The 23,379-nt window shown below is 38.1% G+C and overlaps 1 protein-coding gene across 2 annotated transcripts in view; it reads left to right on the top strand.

Annotated features, from left to right (window-relative positions):
• LOC140741550 (guanine nucleotide-binding protein G(I)/G(S)/G(O) subunit gamma-7-like) overlaps positions 1 to 23,379 on the top strand; it is a 256,838-nt gene that overhangs the window by 208,037 nt on the left and 25,422 nt on the right. For both annotated transcript variants that reach the window (XM_073071860.1, XM_073071853.1), the window contains one exon: positions 17,281 to 17,387. In XM_073071860.1, the coding sequence (XP_072927961.1) occupies positions 17,310 to 17,387 (78 nt within the window). In that variant the 5' untranslated portion in view covers positions 17,281 to 17,309. The remainder of the gene's footprint in view (positions 1 to 17,280; positions 17,388 to 23,379) is intronic.

The raw sequence follows: 23,379 nt of genomic DNA, 5'->3' as shown, positions 1-23,379 counted from the left end.
CAAATAAATAAATGGATTTTTTAAAGCAGAGGTTGATAGGTTCTTGATTAGTAAGGGCATCAAAAGTGACGGAGAATACAGGAAAGCGAGGTTGAGAAGGATAATAAATCACCCATGTTCGAATGGCAGAGCATATTCAATGGGCCAAATGGCATAATTCTGCTCCTATGTGTTATAGAATTATACAGCAAGTTGTTCAGTTCTTTTTTTATGTAGAATACTCTGTAAGATGCTCTTGTATATTTTCTCTCACAGTATCACTTACCATTATCAAAATTATTCAATTACACAGTTTAGCTACAAGTCTAAGGTCACCCACGTCACACTCCACAAATCTATCTTTTCCTATGTGACAGTAATTTCTGGGCCAGTATATCCAAAGCATTATGATTGCAATTTTATGAATAACTCAACTCACAACTTTTTCTTCTAGCCCTTACAAGATCAACATGAAACTTGTTTAAGAAAGATCACTCAAAGGAATTGGTAACTTGAATTTTGTAGGGTCAGATTAGCTGGTGATCTGACACTGCAAAAATACTGTGTACACTTCCCCATTCCCTCACCCAGTCTCCCTGACTGATTCAATAGTAAAACACTTCTTTATGGAGATCTGAAATAAACAGAAAATGCTGGAAATACTCAGCAGTTCAGGCAGCATTGAAAGAGAAACAAAGTTGATATTTCAGATTGCTGACTTTTCATCATGGATGGGAAAAGTTAAAGATAAATTGAGTTTTCCATTGCAGAGAAAGGTGAGGAGGGGCAAGGAGAACAACAGAGAAAGCTTATGATAGGGTGGAGACCGAGAGAGATTGACCTGAGTGGTGATTGTTTGGGCTCAGAAAGGCTAGAGAGCAACAAATTATATGTTTGAGAGAGCAGAAGAAAATGAGTGAAATCTGGAATCTGATCTTTCATCTCTTCCCATCCCACATACGTCCCTCTGTCTAGATGAAGTTGTAATTCACTTGTATTTCTTACAATATGGTGTACTGCATTCTCTCTCTCTCCCTCTCAACCTGTCTATTCTCTCTCTCTCTCCATCCTTTCCTCACTACTTGCTCAGCAACTTGTTTCATTTCGAACTTCTCCCAACTCTAATGAAAGCTGAATCATTAACTGTTTCTCTGTCCCCTCTTGTTTCTAGTGTTTTAGTCTTTATTTCAGCTTGTTTATTTCCTGGTTTTCTCACAGTCCTTAGTACTGGGTTAACTTTTGTGTTTTACCATCTCCACAGAAATGCTTTAAATGGTTTCTGCAAACTGCTTGCTGGGTAAAATTTCTCAGTCATTGTATTTGCATTTTGTAAGATAAGCCAATTCATACAGACTTACCTTCCATAGGCAGACAGCTCACTGTTATTTTAGCAGGCCATCCAGGCAATAAAATTAACTGATCACTTTGTATATGGTCTTTCCTCAGTCAGTCAGTTTCATTGCTATGGCAGCAGGTTTATCAAGAATGGACAATGTGACTGCTCATTAGTGAATAAATATTCAAGATAGAAGAAAATAACAGATATACAAACAAATATTTGGGAATAAATGGGGAGGTGGTGAGGGCTTTTTGGAGATTTACCATTGATATATTTGGGTACAAAGTCACTTATTCAGCTGACTAAATTGGAGAGGCTGCCTGCCATGTATTTATATTGGTTTTCTTTGTCCTAAAATTGAAGCAAAACTTGGGATGATACTTGAGCAACCCTGTTGATACCTATGAAATGTAATTTGATTAATGCACCTTTGACTGAAAGAAATGTTTCTTTGTCTTTGATTAACTGCAAATGTTAATCCATTTATCTTCTGTCTTCACAATTTTGTGATAATTGTGTAAAATATCTTTTAGTGTCTCTTTGGAATTCACACCAATATAGGGGTAACACAGTATTGAGGTTCTTGAATGAATCACGTTATCAGAATAAACTAGAGCTGGTACAGACATTCCATGAAATTTGAATTTCACACTTAACCTTCCCCTCACTAACAAATTGAAGAAATAAACTATATGTTATGGTGAAATCAGTTGAGTTAACTTTATTCTTCCATTGTAATCTCTTTAATTTTTCACTTTGATAAGCTTGAAAATGGCCCTGTGAAAATTGTCTTCTGCAATTTGTCATAAAATTGCAAGGAGCCAGTGGATTTGCGGGTACTGTTTCCAGAAGTGATAGTGATTAGTGATGTTGTTCATTCAAAGTACAGTACATCCAGTACCTCCTGGGTTTGCTTTTAAAAGTGGATTATAATGTTGAGTACAAGTAAATGTTTGGAGTAAATCGATCTAATTTGTGACCTAGTGTATTATATAAATGCAAATTAAATAAATAGCAGAGAGAGAAAGGAATAAAAGGAAACATGGATGGGATGTAGTAAATGAAGGTTAAAACAAAGCTCATTTGGCTCATAAGCATTGAACAAAAGCTGTGGTGCCAAATATCTTGTTTCAGTGACATAATTTCTATATGGTTCTGTGCAAACTCTTCATGATATAAATTTTTCAAGAGGAATATTCAGTGACCAGTGTGAAAATATGGTTTTCCTCAAAATCTATTTTTTCTGGAATCAGAATAACTGCATACCAGGAAATGTCCAGGTACACATCTGAGGTCTTGGAGCAGACCAAGGGTGTTGTACTGTATCAAAGTACAGTGTAAGGGTTGAAGTATTGCAATGTAAAAGCACTTGTTGTTTCAAAAAGTAATATTGTGTATTATCAGCTACTTGTTTGTTTTATAGTAAGAATTCTGCATGACTTAATCATTAGTCTTCCTATTGTATATCTGCCTTTATCTTTCATAAGTGAGTTTCCTGCTCACTCACAAACTGCTTTCAATGGACTTTTGCACACAATGAATATTTACTTAGTCTCTGTACGTCCTTGTGCAATTTCCTGGTAACAATAATACAACTGTTTTGTATGAATAATCAGTAATATTAATTTGGATTTGCATAGCACCTTAGAACATCCAAATATATTTCATAGAACCATTATCAGACCTAAGTTAACAGAGACAAGTATAATTGCAAAAGAATAATGAGGTACCAAAATTGGATCAGTTTGGTCATTTTTTAAAAAGGATGTTGTTATTGTTTATTCCAGATTATGCTTTAACTTGCTTATATTTTCCAGTAATATATCAGGAGGATCAATGTTCAATGTATTCAGCACTTCATGATATTTCTCATTGCTGATCTATCAAGTTTCCCCTGTGATCAGTCCTAGTAAGTAGAGTGATCTCTCAGACCAGCTTGAGACTGGCCTTAGTAGCTGATCTGAAAGATTGCACACTTGGTAAACACTTAAACATATTGTACTGTAGGTAGCATAAACTATTGTATAGATAATAAGAATCCAAGGAGACATAGACGACATAAGTGAAAATTTTTCTCTATTATAGTAAGATGTAGAAGCATTCATTGCCTGGGTAATGTAGTTCAGCATTTAGATCTCAGAATTTCTGCCTGTTTGAGGAATTATGAATCTCAAATGAAAATTATATGTCTGTTTCAAATAGCTATTACTTGAAGGTTAATATGTGTTAAGTCAATCACTAATTTTCAATCCAAATCAGTAAGCGCACCTTTCACCTATACCCAGCCGATCATACTGATGACCTGCCTGAGACTGACACTTATGTCTTGAGGTATTTTACTGTCTGATAAAACTAGAATCCCTTTGTATTATCAGACACTACCATGTTTTTATGGATGCTTTTTGATCTTGTCTTTCATATCTTGCAGAAAAGTAGTGCCAGTAGAACCATGAAACTGAAAACCAATTTTAAACTACTGAGGCATTGGCATGGTGCTTGGGAATGACAGTTAAAATAAACATTCCTGATTTCCTTGGATCTCTACTTGTGCTAACACAACAAATTTCAATATACCATTTTCTGAAGATCACTAATGCTTCCTTTTATCACAGCCTTACCTGGTCCATTCATCCTAAGTTTCCCACTATGAGTTTATACATTCCAACCTGATGTTTCCAAACACACTTGTAGTTACTTTTTAAGTTTTTCTTTTTTTGTTAAATGTATGATGTATTTTATTATCATTGCCACTTCATAATTAATCTGCCAATTATTAACTTGTTTGCATGCAAAATTAACCTCACTGCATTCTATCACGAAAATTTGTTTATGTATATTGAAAAGGAAACTGAAAGCAATAAACCACAGACCACTTAGTTTAATATCTGTCTTACGGAGAACATAAGAACCTTTTATTAAAGGTGTTATAAGATGTGCTTTGAAGAATTCAAGTTCGTAAAAAAATCATGTTTGACCAATTAATTAAAATTCTTTGAAAGTGAAACACATTCTCTATATAAAGGGATATTGATGTAGACATTAACCTTAAATTTCCAGAAAGTCAAAGGTTATAATAGAAAATAAAAACCCTTGGTGTAGGAAGTAACTTATTGGTATGGGGAGAAGATTGGCTAATATGAAACAGAGTAGGTGTAACTGGGTCTTTGTCTGGTTGGCCAGACATAACAAGCGGTGTACAATAGGATCTGTAATAAATGTTTAACATTTTACAATTTATAGAAATTACATGGATAAAGTCACCAAAAATGTGGTGGCTGAATATACTGACGATACCAAACTAGGTAGGAAAATAAGTTCCAAAGAGGACATAAGGGGGTTGCAAAGAATTGGCAAATGTATTACAATGTGGGAAGACTTAGAACTGTCTGTTTTGACACTACAAAGATATCTAACTCGTGAGAGATTGTAAAGCTCTGAGATGTTGAGGGATTTGGGTGCTCTAGTGCATGAAATGAAATGCAGATACTGCAAGTGATTAGGAAAGCTAATAGAATATTAATGTTTTTTTCTCTCTATCTCAGGAAACTGAATGCTGAATTATGGAAGTTATGCAGCAGTTTTGCAGAGTGGCAATGCCACATTTTAACACAAACTTGGTCTTAATTGAGAAAAAATGTTACTGCATTGAAAGCAGTTTGGAGAAGAAATGCATGGAATGACTGGATTATATATAATGAACAGTGATTTGGTGGGCTACGTTTGCATCTTCTCAAGCATAGAGGAGTGAGAGGAATCTGAATGAAACATAATATCATTGGATGTTATCAGGGTGGATTTGGGGAGAAATATTCCTTTCAATATTGTCAGGGATTGCCTTAGTGCAAGGGGCTTAAATGGGGTGAAGTTTGAGTGCATTTTGAGACATTATGTAAATAGTCCAACTAGAGACAAAGCAGCACTTGGGTTTAACAGGTGATGGCAGTGGTGGGAAACAATAACCATTGTTGGATTAGGATTTAATCTGTTATTTTCTTATACTTCCTTATTGGCTGCTAATATGTTTCAATCACCTGTTTATAAAGGTACAGTGGATTTTCAGTAACTTTTAATACAGCTGGTTCTGTACTTCTATTGTTTCTTTGTCTCTACACACGAGATGTCTTGGTGGCATAAATCAAGACTGTCTTTGTCTCGCAGGCTGTTCTTATCAGAGAAGATTCCCTTATCTCTCCAGCTTGAACCAGATTTCAGTAAAGGAAAGACCATGAGGCAGATTCTTTGTTAGAGTGAATTGTTTACAGTTAGAGCTAGTTGCTTAGGGTGTTTAACTGTTATTTCTGTCATGAACATTTAGTAAAATGGCTATAACACAAGATTTCAGAATCAGGTTTATTATCACCAGCATGTGATGTGAAATTTGTTAACTTAGCAGCAGAAGTTCAATGCCATACATAATCTAGCAGAGAGAGAGAAAAAAATAAGAAATAAGATACTAATAATAATAAACAAGTAAATCAATTATGTATATTGAATAGATTTTTTTAAAGTGCAAAAACAGAAATACTGTATATTAAAAAAATGAGATAGTGTCCAAAGATTCAATGTCCATATAGGAATCAGATGGCAGAGGGGAAGAAGCTGTTCCTGAATCGCTGAGTGTGTGCCTTCAGGCTTCTGAACCTCCTACCTGTTGGTAACAGTTAGAAAGGGGCATGCCCTGGGTGCTGGAGGTCCTTAATAATGGACGCTGCCTTTCTGAGACTCGTTCTTGACTTCCAGAGAACCTTTTGAGCAATTCCATCTCCATTCAGATCCAACACCATCATTCTCTAACTTACTGCCCATTACACTGCTGGTGTTTAGGGCAGCAATGAAGGTCTTCCGTTTCTAGCAGTGTTCAGGGCTTCCTTCATCATGTCAGTAGCCACTTCTCGGTTTTCACCATTATCAGTCATGTAAATGCCGGGTGGAGACTGAGGAATATCATCACACTTAGTTGTAGAAGGATTCTTCATTGCTGTTTCCATGACAGTTTTGTTTTACCAGTCAGGGTTGTTAGCCTTGAGCTGATACCCTGAACCTGGAGACCAGTGACCCACTCTTAGTCTGGCCTCTACCCTTTAACCTGTTGGGCCTGGATGATCCTAACAAGAGCCAAAGCATAAAGCCCTGACTCCAGCCAACATAACTCTCTGGGTCATCGAGGCACACAAGCCTCCAAACCACGACAAGGTTGTGGTGCTCTTGGAAGATCATCCTCTAAGATTCAAGGTAATTATGAAAAAGGATTAGGATTGTTCTTTACTTAAGGTTCTAACTTGGGAGAATTCAATTACTGTAGCATACGAGGAGAGCTGATGAGTACATATTGTGAACGGTTGCTTGTGAGTAAAATGACATCTGACAAGTGGGAGTCTTTTAAAAGAGAATAGGGTAAGTACATATCAATAAGAGTGACAGGCAAAAATGACAAGATTAAAGGACCATAGATGACAAGGAAATTGAAGGTTTGATCAGGGAAAAAAGTAAGCAGATGACAAGGATAAGTAACTAGAATTGAGTGAGTACTTTGAATAACATTGAGGGTATAGGAGAGAACAAGAATTAAAAGGGCAAAGACGGGTCATAAAACATCCTTGGCAATTAAGAATAAGGAGAGTCTCAGGGCACTGTATAAGTGTATCAGGATCAAGAAGATAGCCAAGAGCAAGTCCCTTTGGACATCAAAGGGGTAATTTACGTGTGAAGCCAGGGGATATGGGCATTGCCTTAAATAAATACTTCTCATGTGTATTCATGAAGGAAAAAGGCTTGGAAGATACTGAGTTCATTGAGGGGCAGGTTAATAGTCTAGAGTGTGGGGATGGGGGGTGTTGGATGTCACAGAAAGCATAAGCATTGATAAACCCCCATGGCCAGATGCAATCTATCAAGGGAGGAGATAGCTAGGGCCATGACAGAGATATTTGCAACTACATTAGCCATCAATGAAGTACCAGAAGACTGGAAAATAGTCAATGTTTTTCCTTTATTTAAGAAGGGCAGCAAGAATAAGCTAAGTAACTACAGACCAGCAAGTCTTACTTTAGTAGTAGGGAAACAATTGGGGAACATTTGAAGGGATAGGATTTATGTATGTTTGGAAAAGCAAGGACTAATCAGGTATGGTCAACATGCTTTAGCTAAAATAAGTTCCTGCATCACTAATTTGATTGAGTTTTGAGGATATATCTGCTAAGACTGATGAAAGATGGGTGGTAGGCGTTGTCTATATGAACTTCAGTAAGGCATTTTACCAGGCCTGCATGGTTGGCCACTCCATAAAGTTAAGATCCAAGCTAGCTAATTGCTCCAAAATCGGCGCATTGATAGGAAGGAGAGTGGTGGAAGAAGGATATTTTTCTGATTGCAAGTCTGTGGCTTGTGGCGTACCACAGGAATCAGCACTGTGGCCTTTATGATATATATTAACAACCTAAAAGTGAATGTAGGAGAAATGATTAGTAAGCTTGCAGATGACCTGAAAATTGGTGGTGCTGAGAAAGGTTATCTAAGGCTACTGCAGTTTATAGATTAAATATTAAGCTGGCTGGTGCCTTGGCAAATGGTACTTATTCCTGAAAAATAGAAGCCGATGAATTTTGAGAAGTCAGGTAAAAGTAGGATCTATGCAGTGAATAGAAGGACATGAGAAACTTCGATAGTCACAGGGATCTTTGTGTTCAGGTCCGTAGTTCCCTAAAAGTATCAACACAGGTAAATAGGACAATGAAAAAGGCATATGGCATGCTTTCTTCCATGGATCAGAGCACAGAATATAAAAGTTGGGAGGTGAAGTTGCAACTCTCCAAGAATGATGAGAGCACATTTTAAGTATTGTTTGCCATTCTCGCTGTCACACAGTAGGAAGGATGTGAGAGTGCAGAGGAGATCCACCAGGATGCTTCCTGAATTGGAGGACTTTAGTTACGGAACATATAACATGGAACACTACAGCGCAGGAGCAGGTCACAATAACCGCATCATGATGCCATCTCGTTTGCCTGCATGCGATCCATTTCTCTCCATTGCCTGTATGCTCCTGTGTCTGTCTAAAGGTCTCTTAAATGCCACCTTTCCACCATTACCCCTGCTACCCATTCCAGGCCCCTACCATTGTCTGTGTAAAACGTTTTCCTCAACCCCCTCACCTTTAATGCATGTCCCCTACCTAGTATTTGACATTTCTACCCTGAGAAAAGTATTCTGACTTATAATTTTATAAATTTCTATCAAGTCCCCAGAACGAAAGAGTCTGAGGGGTGACCTGATAGAGTAATACAAAATTATAAGAAATACAGCTACAACAGAAAGGCAGAATTTCTTTGCCTTGGTATGAAAACAAAAGGAATAGATTAAGGTGAGAGGAAGGAATTTTAAATGCGATACGAGGGGAAAGGTTTTCACATAGTGCCTGATATCTGGAACATGTTGTCCGAGGAAGTGGTGGAATCAGATGCACTTACCACGTTTAAGAGACAAAGCGTAGAACCTGAGTTCCCAGCCTTTTTTATGCCATGGACCAATACCATTATGCAAGATGTTCGGAACATCTCCTGCAGAAGGACTTAGATCCAATGCAGGCTAGTGAGATGAGTGTGCATAGACGAAAAAGGTCAGTATGGATGAGGTGGGCTGAAGGTCCGTTTTCTGTGCTATGTATTTCTGTGAATATGGAGGGTGTAAAATTGACTCAGTGCTTCACAACAATAAATATTCCCTCAGATTCTGTCTGACCTGCTATGTATTCCCATATCCTCTGTTTCTATATTACACAAGTGCTAACTTCAAAGATTCAAAGTACATTTATGATCAAAGAATGTATAAAGTATATATCTTAAGATTTGTTTGTTTACAGGTAGCTACAAAGCAGGAAACCTGATGATGCCAATTTAAAAGAAAGGGAAAGACCATAACCACTTTGCAGAGAAAGAGGGGAAAAAATCTCACACACATTATGCAAACAATGCGAGCAAACAAGCAATCCAAACCAGATTGAGTCCTTAGATCTGCTCCCTGGAGCAGCCGGAATAGGCCCAAGCCTATTGTTAGGAGGATAGGCATCAATACTTTTCTGCATCATCTCCTCTGCAAATCCTTGCAATGCACCCGCATGGCCCATCCTTCAAAGAATACGTACACAACGCTGGAAGAACTCAGTAGGTCAGGCAGCATCCGTGAGAAAAGAGTAGCCAACGTTTCGGGCCAAGACCATCCTTCAAATTAGCTTTGCCTCCACTTGCTTCTTCATTGTTTGCAGTGATAGTTTACCACAATTTACATCAGAAAAGGTGATATTAGCAGCATAAGGTGAAAAGTAAAAATGGCAGGCAGGCAAATCCAGGGCAAAAAGCAAAACTGCTTTTTTGCTTTTTGAACATTTGAGTACAGGAGCAGGGAGGTTCTACTGCAGTTGTACAAGGCCTTGGTGAGACCACAGCTGGAGTATTGTGTGCAGTTTTGGTCCCCTAATCTGAGGAAAGACATTCTTGCCATAGAGGGAGTACAGAGAAGGTTCACCAGATTGATTCCTGGGATGGCAGGACTTTCATATGAAGAAAGACTGGATCGACTAGGCTTATACTCACTGGAATTTAGAAGATTGAGGGGGGATCTTAATGAAACATATAAAATTCTAAAGGGATTGGACAGGCTAGATGCAGGAAGATTGTTTCCAATGTTGGGGAAGTCCAGAACGAGGGGTCACAGTTTAAGGATAAAGGGGAAGCCTTTTAGGACTGAGATGAGGAAAAACTTCTTTCCACAGAGAGTGGTGAATCTGTGGAATTCTCTGCCACAGGAAACAGTTGAGGCCGGTTCATTGGCTATATTTAAGAGGAAGTTAGATATGGCCCTTGTGGCTAAAGGGATCAGGGGGTATGGAGAGAAAGCAGGTACAGGGTTCTGAGTTGGATGATCAGCCATGATCATACTGAATGGCGGTGCAGGCTCGAAGGGCCGAATGGCCTACTCCTGCACCTATTTTCTATGTTTCTATGTTTTTTGTCAAATTTCTTGCCTTTTGAGTTACAAGTGAGCTGTCGCATGCATTCAATAGCACCATCTTAAACCAGAACTTGATCAAGAATCTTGATTGCTGATAGTCCTGTGGCGCCTCCTACACTGCTTTCAGAGAACCTTGATTGATTATTACAGCTGAGAAACAGCGCCTGTGACAATGTAGCATTCTCGCAGTACAAAACAGGTGGTTAGCCTAAATTTTTATATTTGAGTTTCTGGAGTGAAATTGACACCCAGAACCTTCTGGCTCAGGGACAATAATGCGACCAAGTAAGCCATGGCTACCCAAATGCAGTGGTGCACACAACCATCCATAACCATGTATTGAAAGTGGAGTCTTCAAGGAGTGAGACTGCCTCTTAAGGTGTGATCGGCACTATGTTCAGACATAGAACAGGAACAGGCTCTTTGACTCATGAAATCTCTGCCGGCTATGATGCCAATCCAAACTAATTCCATCTGTTACATAGACATGATCAATTAGAAAGCACATGAACAGTCTATATCCTTCCATGGTCTGTATCTCTCCATTCCTTGCCTGTTCATATACTTTCTAATTGCCTCTTAACCATTTCTATCACATCTGCTTCCGTCACTTCCCCTGGCAGTCCATTTCAGTTACCTGCCACTCTCTGTGTTTAAAAAAAAAAGCCTCATAAATCTCATTTAAACTTTCCTCCTCTCATCTTAAAGCTGTGCCCTTTAGTATTTGAGATTTCCACCTTGGGGGAAAAACTGTTTACTCTATCAATACCAGTTATTATTTTTTTATACTCCTCAGCCTCTGACACTCCAGAGAAACCAATCCAAAAAGTTCTTCCACAACTTTGTCATACATTCACTGTGTGATTCATTTTTGAATTATTCTGTCAAAGACCAAAGAGGTGTTATAGATACACAATATAGTCAAAAAAACCATGAGGGTATAGAAATATTCAATTCTCATAATGTCTTGATTTGAACTGGAACAGTACACAGCAACATTTCCTTGGGAGTTCCCCATGTAGGCAGCAAGAAGCTGACGTGGTGAAGGGGAAGTACTGAAGTAACTGGTATAATGATTTATAAGGAGAGTGTAACTGCATCATAGAAAACATAGGTTTCCTCCATTGCTAGCCTTTATGGTAAGTTCCTAATTCCACAGGCTACAAAAGATGAAGCATAACCTATTGTCACGTACCACCAAAGTGGATTCAAGAATGAGGGAATTTATATTTATGCTTCACTTCATCTCATCTTAGGTCTCTCCAAAGGACTTCTAAAAAGAATAGGTGTTTTTGTTCTTTCACTGTCTCTGTTGTAGGATGCTGAACAGCAATTTTGGTCACAGCAAGCTCCCACAAATAGCTTATGAAGATCAGTCTATTTTTGGTGATCGTATGTGTGTTAGAACGATATTGACCAGAAAAAAATGCACCACTAGCTATTCAGCACTCCCTTCCACAACATTAGACATGCTGATGTGCCAGTTAGATTATGCTGTGAAATCTGTAGTGAAATAAAAACCTGTAGTTCACAGTGTTTTATCAAGAGAGTCTGATAAAAGTTCACTGACCTGAAAACAATACTTGCCATATTTCTCTCAGGTGAGATGCTTTCTGGCCAGTTATGTGCTTTCTAAATTTTCTGATTTTCTCTATTACTGTAAGTCAGTGGCAAATGAGTTATAACTAACTACAGCATTATTGGTTACTCTCTGTTTTCCACTAGTCAAAACCTACAGAGCAGTTAGTCTGATAATTTAATTGCAGAAGTGATCTCGTTGCAGAAGTGAGAAGTATATATTCAGCTTCTTATCTAACATATATACAGTTGCCCTGGCATATGTGTTGTCATTTTGCTGCCTTCCTTTCCTGTTCTTTGATCTGCCTCCACTTCAGGTGCATATGTTGATTTTCAAATTACTTCCTCTCAACTACATTTAGTACACCATGAAGTTCGTTGTGAGTACTGTAGGATCATTCACCTTGAATCCAAAAATGACAATTGGAATATTTTCAGAATGGTGAGGAATTGGTAGCTCCTGGTGGTTATAGTAACCACAGGAACAAACCATTAAAATCAAAAGTGAGGAAATATTTCATCTGTATCAGCCTTGGTCAGATCTTAGCTGGGGTTCGGCATTAACATTTGGCCAGAGAATCTCAGAAACTATATATTGCTTTGACTGGGCATAAAAAGTCAGACATTATATCATATCATTTCTACATCTGTTGTCCTAAACTAGATGCAGTACTCTATTATGGCCTACTCAGTCGCACCAGCCCTCAGTAACATCAGGTCTGTCAATCCCAAGTTTATTTCTCTCCAATTTCCTTCAGAAATCATTGATTACCTCCATTTTCAAAGGCAGACTTATGCTACTTAAACAATGCTAAAAAAAAATCCACATCTCCCATATCCCATCACCAGAGTTTTAAACAGATCCTCCAGCCCTTGTACCATCAACTAATAGGATTAGTTTTTTTCCTGACAACCATATCTCAACCTGTTATAATGTTGGACACCTCTATCTAATCACAACCCCCCCCGCCCCGAAAAAATAACTCCAGGGGAAACAGCCCTAACATTGTAACCAGGATTCCTCATCCTTGAAATCATTCTTGTTAATCTCCTATGCAACCTCTCATGTGTGTTCATCCTCTTCTTGACAGTGGTTTCCGGACCTGGACATTGTATTCGAGTTATGCCTAACCAGAGTTTAATAAAAGTTGACTGTTTTATTTATTTCTGATCCTGACATCACAGGAGCATTATGGTTGCACTGGAGAGGATGCAGATAAAATTTACACATCTTTTGCTGGGACTGGAAAATTGTAATTATGAGGATTGATTGGATAAACTGGGGTTGTTTTTGTTGAACTCAGAAGAATTAGAGACCTAAGATGTGTAACGTTTGAGGGGCCTAGACAGAGTAAATAAGTACCGGTATCTATTTCCCTTAATGGATGAGTTTTTAAAAAAACAGGAGGTATAGATTTCAAGTAATTGATACAAGGATTAGAGGCGAAATGAGGAAATATCCTCTGGCATTGAGGGTGGTAATGGTTTGGAACAAACAGTCTGCAGGATGGTAAAGACAGCAACACAATTCACACTTGCTTATATCCTTGAAGAGCTGTGAGCTACAGGACTAGAGCTCTGGTGCTGGAAAATGGAATTAAACTGGGCAGCTCTTCGTCAGTTGCCATGAACTCAATGACTTTTGTTCATGAACTCAATGATTCTTGTTCAGCATAATTATTCTGCTTTTGCACTCCTCTCATCTTAAAGCTGTGCCCTTTCAATGCAGATGCCTGCATCTGTGAAGCCCAAGATCCCACATGTTTTCCTATAATGACTTTCTCTGCAGGTCCTGAGCCCTTCAAGGATCCATGCACTTGAACATCCAAATCCATCCATTCACTCATTATGACTCTTGACATTGTCTATATTTCCTCTTTCCTTCTACCAAAATGCATCACCAGCACTTCTCTTTTAAATTCAATCTACTATAACTTTCCGTGACCTGTCATAGCAAATTGTCCTCATGGAGCTGTTTGCCACACCTCCATATTCAGTGTCATTAGCAAATCTTTTTCCAATATCCAGATCATTTCTATTTATGTCAAAAAGAATTGCTACTTGCGCTTATTCTTCAGAAACACAACCATATCCTTCTCTCTGCAAAATAATTATTTGCCATTGGTTTATTAAAAATAAACCTCCTTTTCTCTAAGTTTCAATTTAGGAAATTAATGATTTATGTGATATTTTGGCAAATGTTTTTTTTAAGTTCTGTATGGGCAACATCCATGACGACCCCTTTGCTAACTCTTTACAGTATGGTTTCAGGCCTGAAAGCTTCAAAAATTGACCATTCAATTTGGCAGCTGTGTGCTACTTGATTAATTTAATTATTTGCAGGCCAACGATGACATCAATACTGCAATTTGAAGACAGTTACAGTCTGTGATACATAATTAATATAAAATTAATCATTTCATTGCACTATTTTACTTATTTATATTCATTAAGATGAACTATATATTGCTGTAAATCAGAGAAGTGTTATAAAATAGATTGTGCTATATTTAAGCCCCAGAAACCACTGGAGAAATTTTTTTTTCAGAAGAGGCTGATACAAAAACTCTTTTTGACAGTGCCTGGAAAGAATAGTACAGTCAGCATTGGCATTTCTATATGATTCACATCACACTTCAAACACAAAGAGCTTAACGTACGCAAATTAAGAATTAATTTTATGACGTGAGAGATTTGGTAGCGTAAAATGTCAGTGTTTCTATCAAGGTACATGTTTAAGGTTTTGTCTATTAATATTTCTTGACAATAATTGTGAAGAGATGGATGATACAAGTTTCAAGATTCAAGATTGTTTAATGTCATTTCCTGTACACAAGTGTAAGGAGAATGAAATAATTATTACTCCGGATCCAATGCAATACAAAAAACACAAAAGATAATGCAATCATTTTAAAAAACACAATAAATATAAATACAAGATAATGGTCACCGAATTATAGGAAAGATGTCAACAAAATAGAGAGAGTACAGAAGAGATTTACTAGAATGTTACCTGGGTTTCAGCACCCAAGTTACAGAGAAAGGTTGAACAAGTTAGGTCTTTATTTTTTGGAGCATAGAAGGTTGAGGGGGGACTTGATAGAGGTATTTAAAATTATGAGGGGGATAGATAGAGTTGACGTCGATAGGCTTTTTCCATTGAGAGTAGGGGAGATTCAAACAAGAGGACATGAGTTGAGAGTTAAGGGGCAAAAGTTTAGGGGTAACACAAGGGGGAACTTCTTTATTCAGAGAGTGGTAGCTGTGTGGAACAAGCTTCCAGTAGAAGTGGTAGAGGCAGGTTCGATTTTGTCACAAAAAAAATTGGATAGGTATATGGACAGGAAAGGAATGGAGGGTTATGGGCTGAGTGCAGGTAGGTGGGACTAGGTGAGAGTAAGCATTCGGCACGGACTAGAAGGGCCGAGATGGCCTGTTTCCATGCTGTAATGGTTATATGGTTAATTTATATACATTGATTGTATGTCAAGGATTTCTGTATATTAATGACTTCATTTTGTCATAGAATCATCTGAACAGAAGTCAGGCAGGTTCTACAACAGGCTTTCGATCTAATCTGTTGGGTTATCGGAGTGGTAAATGAGTCCCTTCACCACTGCTGAGAGAGGCTACCTGCATACATGACAACTATGGGGTTCTGCAGCTGGTTCTCTCACTTCCTTTACAAACAGATCTTAATCTCCACAGTGTGAAGATCTCCACAGTGTGAAGCCATTCTTCTGAATTGACACTAACTAATGAACTCATTCAGTTCTTTCTGATTTTATTAATGTTTTGAGACCACTTGCAAAAATTCACTCATTTCCACACTGTTTACAGAATGGCAGGGTTTTCCCACCCTACCATTCTGTTTATCTGTAAATACTTACATTTGAATAGATTTTATTCAGGTGAATAAATCTGCCAAGAAACAAAGATGAAAAATGATTATAGTTGCTTCCATCGACTTTCAGCTTTATCAGTTCCTGGTCCTCTTGCTTAAGAAGAAGAAATCAAAGCAGTATTTGACAAATTGGCCCCTCATGCCTGATATATTATTAAGCTTGTGAATTTTGCATGTTTCGATATGGTCATCTCTCACTCTTTTAAACTCAATGGAGTTTTGCCAAGTCTATCTAACCTCTCCTTATGCAAATCTATGCCAGGATTCCAAAGTTACCTAAGTTTCCTTCCTTAGTTATGAAAACCAGCTTTGTTCATGTAATCGAGATACAGCTTTATCAGAGACCTGTACAATCGGAGCAAGGCATCTCCAGTCTTGTATTCAAATCATCTTGGAATAAAGGCTAACATTATCATCTGCCTTCCTAATAATTGTCTTGCTGCAGCATATGTTAACTTTCAGTGATTAGTGTAGAAGGGCACCCAGATCCTATTAATTTAGGACCTGGATCTCTTCCAAAGCCATTAAGTTTTTTATCTTGTAAAACTTATGCAAATCGTGCAGTAAATCTGGTAAAATTAAGTCATTGATTCAATCAGATAAATTGTAAGTACAAATGAAGTGCAATGCACTCTGATCAGTAAGACTGCTTGTTGATTCTCTTTCCAATAGAGTACAGCCAATTATCATTCAGTTGCAATTGGTATTGATGTTGTATGTATTTCCTCTTAAACTTTTTATGCTACATTTCACCTTGTCATATTTTTTGTTTCTTTCTCATATACAATTACCTGACTTCTGAAAATATTATAATAGAAAGGAATTTATGAAATCATAATTACTTATTAATTATTGCACCGAAGTTGTTCAGATACTTTTCTGATAGATTGTGAAATTTTTTTTAAAGTTAGTTCTTTGTTTGCAGAAGATTTTTAAACAATACAGCTTGATGGCAGCAAAAAAATTACACAGTCCAGACTAATACAAGCTAATGAATTTGTTCCATTCCCTCTTCCTTGACAGTTGTGTTACTTACAGTGAGACCTGTCTTCCACAGCGTTGAAGAGTTCCTTCCAGAAAACCTATTTTTCGGAATCACAAGAACAGAAATATTTTTGAATGATGTGTATCTCTAATTTTCTCCCATCTTCTCAAGATGGACATTCATCTGATCCCAGCATCATTTTGCATATATATTAGTCAAGTATGTATAAGTATAGGAGCATTTACATTTGGGGTAAACCTGTTTTTCTCACACATCTTCGTGCATTCTTTTTCAAACAAAGCAAAATCACTGATTATGGTTACCTGAAGTGGCTAAGTGGAAGTTTCAAACCATACAGGACTTCTATTACTATTATTTTCTGTGGCAAGTTATCTTCTGGCTCTCTGGAAAAAATCTATAACTTTAATGATACCATATTTTATCACGTTTTTTAAATTTTTATGATATTATTTGTTTTTCTTTATCCAGAAAATTGACTTGCTAAATAAGCAGCAACAATGTCAACAAACAACATAGCTCAGGCAAGGAAAATGGTGGAACAATTGAGGATTGAAGCTGGTATTGAAAGAATCAAGGTGAGATTATAAAAGTACCTTTTACACTAGTCGCTTTTCCACACAAGAAAATTATTTTCTGTCAACCCAAATGGCACACACGTAGCTCTGAACTTCGAGAGACAGACATTATATCTGAACTCTTTATGATGGTGTTCCATAGACAGATGCTTGGTGATCTGCAGTAAATAGTTCAGGATGCAAGACTAGTTGTTTGTGTTCAAAGGGTCTGAATGTCCTTGGACAAGAAAGCAAGCAGAAAGATAGCACAAAGATACAGCATGTAAATAATTAATTAATATTTTCCTTTGTTGAAAGGGTTGAACATAAGAGTAAGGAAGCTATGCAAAGCTTTGGTAAGACCACACCTGGAGTGCTGCTTAGTTTTGTTATCTGTATATAAGGATACTATTGAGGCATTGTAGCATGGCTGATGACACTTTTATTTTTCATTTATAGAAAAGCTAATTTTTGTTGCTGACTGTAATTGCCCTTGAGAAGGTGGTGGTGAGCTACTGCAATCCATCTCAAGTTGGAGTTTAATTGTCATTTAACCAGGAGGGCCTTGTCCACACAGCAACTGAGGCAACGTACCTCCCCCACCGTCAGCCACGACTTGCAGTATTCTACATTACCAATGTCCAATAGGAGGTATATAGTATTGATGGGCAGAGAGTGCCAGGATTTAACCTCAAAGCAATGAAGGAATAGTGATAGAATTTCAAGAAAGGAAGGTGCATGATTTGGTGGAGGGGTATCTACAGGCACTATTCCCTCATGCACCAATTTGCATATTCTTCTGGGTCCAAAAGTAGAAGTCACAGGTTTATCAGAGTAGCTAAGGTCAGTGACTCAATGCGTTTTACTAGTGCTGGTGGAAATCAGTTCCTGGAGTGAAGAGTTTAACCATAGAAAGATTATACAGAATGCACCAATGCTTTTGATATTTAAGAGAATGAGTGATTGTTTCATTCAAACATATAAGAAAGAACATAACAGGATTCACTGAGGATGTTTTCCTCTGACAGGGAATTGTAAAAATTAGTGACATAATCTCAGGATGAGGGTTCAAATTAAGACAAATAAGGAAGAATTTCTTCTCTCAAATGGTTGTGAATCATTGGATTTCTCTACCACAGAGTGCTGTGGCTGCTGGATCATTAAGTATATTCAAAGCTGAGTTAGACAAGTTCTTGAACAAGAAGGGAATGAAAAGTAATGAATGTCATGAGGAAATTGCAGTTGTGGCCAAGTTTGGTTCAGCCATGATGTTATCAAATAACAGAACATGCTACACCGTGCTTGGCCTTTTGTAACTATGGTGAAGAAATTTAGAAAGAAAAAATGTTGAAACAGCTTCACCTTAAATGCATTGGAGTATAATTAGAAGAGACAACAAACTCTGTGGTAAGGTGATTTCCAAATAATAATGTGCAGTAAACAGGTTACATAATTTATTCATGATTTCATAATAACATTAAGGTGATACTAAATTAGCAATTCTTATTTTCCATTGTTATGTTCCCTTCTAATAAATTTTCAAGAACATTTAATTTAAAGGCATGAGATTCTGATGAAGAAGTTAGTCCCGTATTATATGAGAGCACAATTGCAAAACAAAAACGACATGCTGTGTTGCAGACTGTGTTGTAAAATATTTAGAACTTGTGGTAAAGCGGCAGCAAACTGCATTTCAGAGAGTTTATCATTCATTTGCACTTGCTTTAACAGGAAGTGGACATGTGATGATTAGTTATTGACATTTTCCTGCACATCAAAAGTTATCAGAATTCACTATCATCTCTCATTTATGCTGCATGCTTTTTGATCTTACAACAAAAATGTTGGAATTTCTACAAACAGACTTATTATGTACATTTTGACATTTATAAATCAATTAAGTGATGTAAAGCATCAGTCTGAAATATTGCATGCATAAGCCCACAGATGCAAATGAAAATCTTTACGTTGATCAGTCTTAATGTTTACATCGTTATGCAAATCTAGATGTTCATATTTCACTTGCGTCTGCTGTTTTCTGTACAGAGAAACAATTAGAACTCACTGTGAACTGCACAGCGTTTGTGCACATACGATATGCCACCTGCAGACAGGTGCGCATTATGGCTTGCTTCTACTCCAGTCTGTGGGTTCTGAGGTGGTAGAGGAGGCTGATCTGTTACTTGCAAACTGTGACGCAGGTGGAACAGAAGGTGATTGGTGGGGGTGGGGGTGGGGGTAGTTTGGGAGGTACTGAGAGCTCTTTCTGCAATGGTATTTGGGTGCTCCTGTTATATAGATGCAAAATGCTCAATGCCAATCTGAACGCTCCTTCTCCATTTTGATCAGGGATTTCCCCAAGTTGTTGAAGATGATATGCATTTTTGAAGGGCCTTGACACTTCACAGGGCTGGTGGCAAATCAGTTACATCCCAGGAGAGACGAATTTGCTTGGAACACCCAAGTTGAACCTCTCTGCACTCTCTTTGCAAACAAATTTGGATTAAATTTTACAGTACTTTTCCAAAACTTATTCAAACACACAAAAGTAAATGTCTGAAGGTGGAATGCAAGGACATGTTCTTAAGTCTAAGAGTTGTTGCGACAGATGGAATATGCTGAGTTTTCTTAATTGGACCAAACTATTGCAGATCATCTGGAACATACATATAACTGAAGATTAGCAGGGAAACACCCTTTAAGAGTGAATCCACCCAATTTTCCATCTATTAACCTAAAAGGAAGAAAGACCAATTAGGATCCAATACAGTATCCTTAGCACTATGTACAGTGCTAAGGTAATCCAGTATATCCATACATACAGAGAAACAAGCTATGTTACTAGGACGTTTATTTAACTGGCTGTGGTAGGTAATCAGGAGTTGCAAACACTAACTGTTACAAATTTTTCAAGTGAAATTTCTCTTTCCAACCACAGGTGTCCTGAGGATTTGCTGTCCTGGTTTACTGTGTTACAGTTACTCTCCATTCCTTCTTCATTTCTTCAGTTTTATATTTTGTTTTATTTGTAAACCTGGACAGTGCATTTTAATGAATTTTACTCCCATGAGTGTGCAGGGAAAGATTTCTGACAGAGATACAGTCATACAGTAACCAGAGAACCAAGCCCAAGAGTACACTGTGCCATTACTGTGGATTATCATTGATCCAATTGTTTTTATTCATATTTATTTATCAAATTTTTTTAAATTTAATTAATCACTGGAAATATGTTACATTTTATGGTTCTACCATGACTTGCAGATTTTTTTCATCTCTATGTGTTTTAGAGAGGAATTTTCTCAGGGTAGATAGAGTTGACATGATGAGAATGTTTCCAATAATGGTAGAGCCTTGGACCAAATGTAAAAGCTCAGAATAGAAGGTCATTCCTGTAGAAAGAGATGAGAAGCAATTCCTTTAGCCAGAGGTTGGTGAAACTGTAGAATTCATTGCCACAAACAGCTGTGGAGACCAAGTCATTGTGTATATTTAAAGAGCTGGTTGTCAGGTCCTTGGTTAGTGAGGGTGTCAAAGGTTGGGGGGAAAAGTATGAAAATGAGGTTGAGAAGAAAAATGAAATTGACATAATTGAGTGGCAGAGCAGGTTCGATAGGCTGAGTAGCCTGATTCTGCCCCAATGTTATATGGTTAAGTCTTCTTTCTGTATCTTTCCACTTTTGCAGAGAAAAAATACAGTTACAATGAATAGAGACAAGGAGGCTATACCATAACCCTTTGAATCCTCACTGGCCACAGGAGTAGTACTAGAAGATTTAAGGGAGGCAAATGTTATTCCTTTGTGCAAGAAAGGTAATAGGGATAATCCTGGGAATTACAGACCAGTGAGTCTTATATCAATGGTGGTCAAACTATTGGAGAGGATTCTTAGACAGGATTTATGAGCATTCGGAGAAGCGTAGTCTGATTAGGGTAGTCAACATGGCTTTGTGCCAGACAACTCATGCCTCATGAGCCTTATTGAATTCCTTGAGGAAGTGACAAAGATAAATCGATGAAGGCAAAGCAGTGGATATAGATTTTAGGAAGGCACATGACGAGGTTCCCCTTGTAGGCTTATTCAGAAAGGCAGTAGGCGTGGAACGCTGTGTGGATTCAGAATTAGCCTGCCCATAGAAGGCAAGTGATGGCAGATAGAGCAGATCCTGCAAAGGGATCTGTGACCATTGGTTTTCTGCAAAGATCTGTTCAGGGACCCCTGCTCTTTGTGATATTTATAAATAACTCGGATGAAGAAGTGAAAAGATGTTTTAATAAGTTTGCAGATGACTCAAAGGTTGGTGGAGTTATGGATAGAGTGAAGGGCTGTTGTAGGTTACAACATAACATTGATAGAATGCAAAGCTGGACTGAGAAGTGACAGATGGAGGTTAACCCAGAAAAGTGTGAAGGAATACACTTTAAAGGTCAAAGTTCAAGGCAGAATTCAGGGTTATGGATGGTGTAGAAGAACAGAAGGATTTTGGGGTCCATGTCTACAAATCTCTCAAAGTTGCCACACAAGCTCATAGTTTGATTAAGAAGGCTGAGATGTGTTGGCCTTCATTTCATGGGATTAAGTTGAAGAGCTGTGAGTCATGGCATTGGTGGGGAAAGTTACTAGCATCACAAAATTGTGTTTTTGGAGATGGTTGCAGAAAATGATGTCTCTGCTTGGTTACCCTTAACTAAGTTCAGCCTCACATATAGCTTAATAATTTTAACAGATCAAGAGAATAGAGCAAGGTGGCACATTCAATTTTGTCATTGTGTGTGTATTCCAAAACCTCACCTTGTGTTCTTAAGTTCATTCTTGTTCGTCCATGTATATACTGCATACATACAGAGCACACATTCTTTTATTTTCATTCTTTCTTGGTCACCCTCTGAACAGCTATGCTATTCAAGTTCATTACTGTGGAACGTCAAAAAGTATTCTCCGTAAACTATTCAACACATGCTGTCACTCAATGGTTCGTCTGCAGGGAAAGGAAGATGAGTACTCAGATCAGGGACCTTCTTGCCATTGAAAAACTCCTATCAGTATTCTATGTAGCCCTGGAAGTAACCAACAGGACAAGTGCTTTGCCATTAGAGATGGTGAGAAGGAGGTCTCTCAGCTACTGCTGGCAGAATTCTGTTTCATCTAGGCACTTTGCTTTCAATAACACAAGAGATACTGCAGATGCTGGAAATCCAAATCAACACACACAAAATGCTGACGGAACTCAGCAGGTAAGGTAGCATCTGTGGAAGTGATTAAACAGTCAACATTTCTGGTCAAAACCCTTCATCAGAAGTGGAAAGAAAGGGGGGGAAGAAGCCAGAATAAAAAGGTGGGAGCAGGTGGCGAAGACAGGCTAGAAAGTTACAGATGAAGCCAGATGGGTGGGGAAGGGAGGATGAAGTTAAAGGCTGGGTGGTGGAAATGGTAAAGGCTGGAGAAGAAGGAATCTGATAGTGGGAGAAAGGGATGGAATAGAGGCACTGGAGAAGTGATAGACAGATGAGGAAAAAAGACGAGGCCAGCGTGAGAAAATGAATGGGGTGGTGGGGGGTTTACCAGAGAAATCGGTGTTCGTGCATCAGGTTGGAGGCTACCTAAATGGAATATGTTGTGTTGCTCCTCCAATCTGAAAGTGCCCTCATCGTGGGAAGAGGAGTCCAAAGCCCAACATGCATCCGCAAAAAGTGGAATTTCCCAGTGGACAACCATTTCAATTCTTAAATCCATTCCTGTTCCGACATGTCATTTGATGAACACTCATAGATCATCTGTGAATGTCTGGATGGCTTCACATACATAGTGTTCTCAATGGTAGCAAAGTTTACATTACTGAACAACAAATTAGCTATGTTAGAGACTGACAGAATCTGAAACTACCCTCATTGGAGACCTGGAAAGATTTTGAGGCAAAGAAGCTGAGGCCAATAGTGACATTGACAACTATCAGTAAAGCATGGGCCCAAGGTCATGCAGCAACACAAATCTCAAATATCTGCCATCATTTCT

This window comes from Hemitrygon akajei, chromosome 2, assembly GCF_048418815.1.
Source record: "Hemitrygon akajei chromosome 2, sHemAka1.3, whole genome shotgun sequence".
NCBI lineage: Eukaryota > Metazoa > Chordata > Chondrichthyes > Myliobatiformes > Dasyatidae > Hemitrygon > Hemitrygon akajei.
The sequence above is the reverse complement of the archived record's forward strand: the minus strand, read 5'-3'. Positions and strand labels throughout refer to the sequence as shown.